Here is a 4930-nt window from a genome sequence, read left to right as displayed (position 1 = left end):
CAGATCTTGTGGGCTACAGCTCAACTCGTTACCTCTATCTGCCACCAGGGCTCCACTGAAAGGTCTGTAGTTTTCATTACTTAATGTGCTCAATCACCTTTAAACAGTCTACCATCTTCATAAAGGCCCGAATGAGAGAAAACCTTAAAGTTGTCATCAATCAGTATCAGAACTGGTAGAACCATGTGCTGGCAAGCTAGAAACCTGGTGCTGAAGGTGGGGAAAGCCAGGTAAATACCATCCTTTCAGGAATCCAATCTTACTGGCTTATGGATTGTTATAATATCTGTCAAGAGCCCCCAATAAAATGATTTAAGTTGAATAAAAATTTTAAAAGAATCCAATCTTGAGGTGACAAAGCTTACCTCACTCTCAGGATATAATATATTAATTTCCAGGCCCTGTTTTCCCTAGTATACTGTTGAAAAAATGTTTTAAGCAGAAGATTATTGTGATCAACAGAAACTTTTATTGCTATTTAGCACTAACAGTATTTCTTAAAAACACGTCAAACACTGCCCTCTTGTGTTGTCAAGAAAGACCTACCTTTCTGAATTTCTTGAAATTCTTTGATTGACTGTAATTGCTGTTCACAATGGCTGGATTTCTGGAGGTTGTGTTGTGAACCACCAGAGGTCTAAATTCGGTCAGGAGCATCTTCCTTGGAAGCACCTCATCACCCAGCTGACATCCATCATTGTTCTCAAATAGGGTAAAGACGGAGACAAGAAAAGGTAAATCACAAGGGAATTACAAGGGATTGAAAAAAGTTCACCCTCCTGACAACAGAAAAAAGAAAGGTTTATTACTGATTTCTGAACTTTTTACTTTGAACCAAATCATCTTTATTTCAAAACCAGGAGATTAAATAATTGCCCTAAAGCTCTGAAAAAGTTATAACAAATCCATCTCAATAAAATGGTGATAGTCATATTTTACTTTAGTAACCTTCCTAATATCACCTCAACGTACAGTTTACCTTCTTGAGTATGTATTTTTGACAAAACTTCAGCAGTGTCTGCTTTTGTCCCACTAAAAATCACCTCCAAGATCATCATACATTTTATTCTAGTTTTTCACATTTAAGTTTTATTGGATTTTCAATAGCTTATATTTATTATTTCAAATACATCAGTTAGCAATTTTAGACAAATTGCCTTTTCAAATTACAAGCCACTAATTTTATTTCAGATGATTTATATGACTACAGAAATTGCCTAAGGATTCCTTCCTGTTATCATTCAAGTGCTGGATAAGACTCTCTACTCTACTGGTCAGTTACTATGAGCTGTCTAGCCTGAACTCACATCTATATGGCTGCTCACGGCTGATGATCTTAGTTCTTCTCACTGGTAGACCACATAATCCACACAGAAGCTAGTTACTAACAGACCTACCCAAGATAAAGGCAGTCAAGGAGCAGATAAAGGGGCAAAGGTTGAAGGACTGAAAACAGTAAGGGACCAGGCTTACAGACGGGCTAGAGCCAGGTCCCTTTCTGTTTTGTCACACTTCAGAAGCTCCAACCACTTAAGATCAAAAGGGAAGCATTTATCCAAGGACAAAGTTCAGAAGGTTAGGAAAGGAGGAGGAATGGGAACAGAAATACACGCAGGAAGGTAAAAAACAACGGTACTGGGAGGGGACTGCAACAGATGACTTGAATCAAAGTGTGTACAAACTGTTGAATGTAAAACGTTTATCCGCCTTGTAAACTTTCACTTAGTTCACAATAAAAAGTTTTAAAAGTAGAAAAGGTTCGTGGGATAGTGACAGAATGTAATCAGGGTCTGTAATAGAAGAAGAACCTAGTAATTTTGAATTGTTTCCATATAGTTCACATGTTGTATTCTATGTGGTGAACACATGACTCAGTTGAAAGATATCAACCTCATTTTATAAACAGGTGACTTGCTGCTCAGAAACGCGATCTGTTCAAACCCACGACACCCAGGTCTCCCTCCATGGTTTTTACTCCATCGGGTTATGCTCTATATACAGTACTTGCTGAAAACGAGCCCATGATGACTCATAGCGAGACTCTGCCCCTCTGGGTTTTCAAGACGAACTTTCAGGAGTAGAAAGCCTCACCTTTTTCATGTAATAGTATGAGATTTTTCCAGATAAGGTAGAATTGTGAAACAGAACAAAATCCATGATAGGAAACAATCCTACCATACCATATATACTCGAGTATAAGCTGACCTGAATATCAGTCAAGGCATCTAATTTGACCACAAAAACTGCATTAAAATGTGCTGGAAAACTCGGCTTATACACGAGTATATATGGAAATGGACAAAGTGATGAGATATGGTCAAATCCTTATAAACATAAGGTAAATAGAAACCTCCTTACGGATAGCTCTTCTTTTTTTGACCTCAGTGATTCTTCCTTGATTTCACATTTCTTTCCCATTTCATTCTCTTGCTGAAGAAACGAAAAGGAAAAAAAAATTGCTCTCTGGAGTGTAAAGTGATACCTTTCAGAAATGTCAGGCATACTCATAATCGTTGGCTACTGATTTCCCTTTCAAATATTTTTCTTACAGAAATTAGCAGCAGTGAAAATAAAAACAGAGAAAGACACACACACACACACACACACACAAAAAACAGAGAAAGACACATCGCAGCATGAGTTATACCAGCCAACTGGAAGCAACCTAAGTTCATACATTTAGGAATATGTAAAGAGAAAATGAGCATAAGTAAAAAAGTGATTTCAAAATTGCACTAATAGCTGATCCCAAGTTTGCAAGGTAAGATTTTAAAATATTATCCAAATACAGTCTGGGAAATTGAAAATAAAGCCAAGACTCAGTTACAGGTCTCAGGTGCACGGAATAAACTGGTAGGAGTATCCAGCCAATAGTCTTCCAATGGCTTTTAATATTTCAGTGCAACTGAGACCATTATAGACATATTTAATTTATATTTAGATCCCAAAATAGAAAAACAGCAGTTTTGCCATCAACATGGTTTAGAGATTGTCTTTTTGAAATAAAGGGATCTAGCATTAAAGAGAAGTATTGGAAGTCACTCAAGGGCAGCAGGTATGTTTTATCATAGACAGCTTCATTCATCTTTTCCAGCCCCAGGTGGTACCTATTGCCAAGAACACAGTTCTAACAAATCCAGGTGGGCGATTAGAATATGAAAGCTTTTTCCATCTGGTCTATACTCTCACCCAATGAGCTTACCAGTCTACAGATAGCAGGTCACCCGCCCCACCCCACCCCCCCGACACACAAAAACCCACAGTGCCATTAAATGATACATAAAGCAGGAAATAATCTTAAGGATTTTCTAAAAGTGAGTAAGACAAATTACTAACATTCACAAAAGCAGAAAAAGATCTTAGAAACCAAAATTTAAAGTTCTAGTGATATCAGAAGCCCCAGTGAGGCTATGGGTTACACGTCAGCAGTTCAGAGCCATAGGCGAGGGGTGAGGCTGTCTGCTCTTAACCGACAGGGACCGCAAGCAGAAGGGGTCCAGTGGTGGTGAGGGGGTAGAAGGGCGACGGTGGCAAGGAGTTCAGGAAAAAACGAATGCTTGGAAACTGATTGTGGTAGCAACTGTACAATTCTGCTTGATGTGACTGAACTATGGAATGATATGTATTAATTCCCAATTAATAATGAACAACAAAACAAAACCAAGAGCAAGCAAACAAAAAGAATTTACAATTTTGGAAATCCACATAGGGTCGCTATGCATCAGAATCATCTTGATGGCAATCGTGGTTTTTAAAAAATATTTAATCCTCTTAATTTTAGTTAATTTTCTTCAGGTATTTTTGCTTATTTATTAAGGTATCATCTATACCTCACATCATGGCCAAATTTCTGATATAACTCTATATAGCTGTTAAATCATTACATTTTGCCTCAGTGACCAGTAAATTCTTATACTGAATGGATTTTGAAGATATTAGTTTTCTTCACATACTCATAATACATCCTCATACTAGTTATACGTAATTTAATGTACTTCTTAATACTATTTTAATTTTCATGAATCCAACATTACTTACAGATACTTTGCTACTTTCTGATATCGCTTCATCATTCAAAAGGCCATTTGATTCTACAGTCAATCTTGGTTTTTTCCTAATATTGACACCTTCATCTTGCTTTTGAACTCTCGCCTCAATTTCCAACTCTGGTTTTGTGTTTTTGAATAATTGTTCTAATACTTCATCTTCTAAGGCCAAATCATCCATTTCTTTTCTTTTGTTTGATATTAGCTTTTCTGTAGGGAGGCCTTTATTGGTGACATTTTTCGCATTAGGTTGATCTGATTTTCTTTGTCCAGACTCATTCTGAGGCAGATGCTGCTTTGTACTTTTCCAGGTTGTGAGTGCAGCTGCTTGTGTTTGTTCCAGAAGAGAACAAGACATTTCTAGTCTTGCTGCTTTGAATGAAGACATTTCTGAATTCTCTTCATCCCGTTCCCTGCGTTTAAAAAAAGAAAACAAAACCAGAAATTGAATCCAGTCAAGTGCTATTTTAGCAATAGTTATCCCCGCCCCGCCCCCAACATAGATGAATCGCATACTTGATTTTTATTCATAGGCCAAATCCCTATAAGCAAAAAAAACAACCCAGGCATTTTAAATCAGTACACAATTCACACATCCTCGACTGCTGTGATAGGATTGATCAGACCTGTGGCTGAAACCACGTGGATCCCTATTTTCTCTGCTGAAACAGCATTCGTTGACAAGCTAATGTGGAGAAAATGGTAGAAAAATGAAAATATAAAGAACCCGCTGCCCGCAGACAGCAGCTACTTTATAATGTAAAGAAGTAGTGGGCAGGGAACACGTCCCCTGGGAACATCACATGATGGGCTAATGAAACAGAACACTGGCAACAGAAATAGGCAGAATTTATATGACTTTGAAAATAAGCAGAGAAGGAAGA

The 4930-nt window shown here is 37.6% G+C and overlaps 1 protein-coding gene across 1 annotated transcript in view; it reads right to left on the bottom strand.

Annotated features, from left to right (window-relative positions):
• The window catches only part of NBN (nibrin), a 39542-nt gene that overhangs the window by 7440 nt on the left and 27172 nt on the right, over positions 1–4930 (bottom strand). Inside the window, 3 exon segments of the mRNA XM_013007210.2 lie at positions 547–702; positions 2359–2430; positions 4039–4748. Of these exon segments, the coding sequence (XP_012862664.2) occupies positions 547–702; positions 2359–2430; positions 4039–4748 (938 nt within the window).

This window comes from Echinops telfairi, unplaced genomic scaffold, assembly GCF_000313985.2.
Source record: "Echinops telfairi isolate 266 unplaced genomic scaffold, ASM31398v2 ScPeMD7_1;HRSCAF=3_0, whole genome shotgun sequence".
NCBI lineage: Eukaryota > Metazoa > Chordata > Mammalia > Afrosoricida > Tenrecidae > Echinops > Echinops telfairi.
This window is presented reverse-complemented; position numbering and strand designations above follow the sequence as displayed.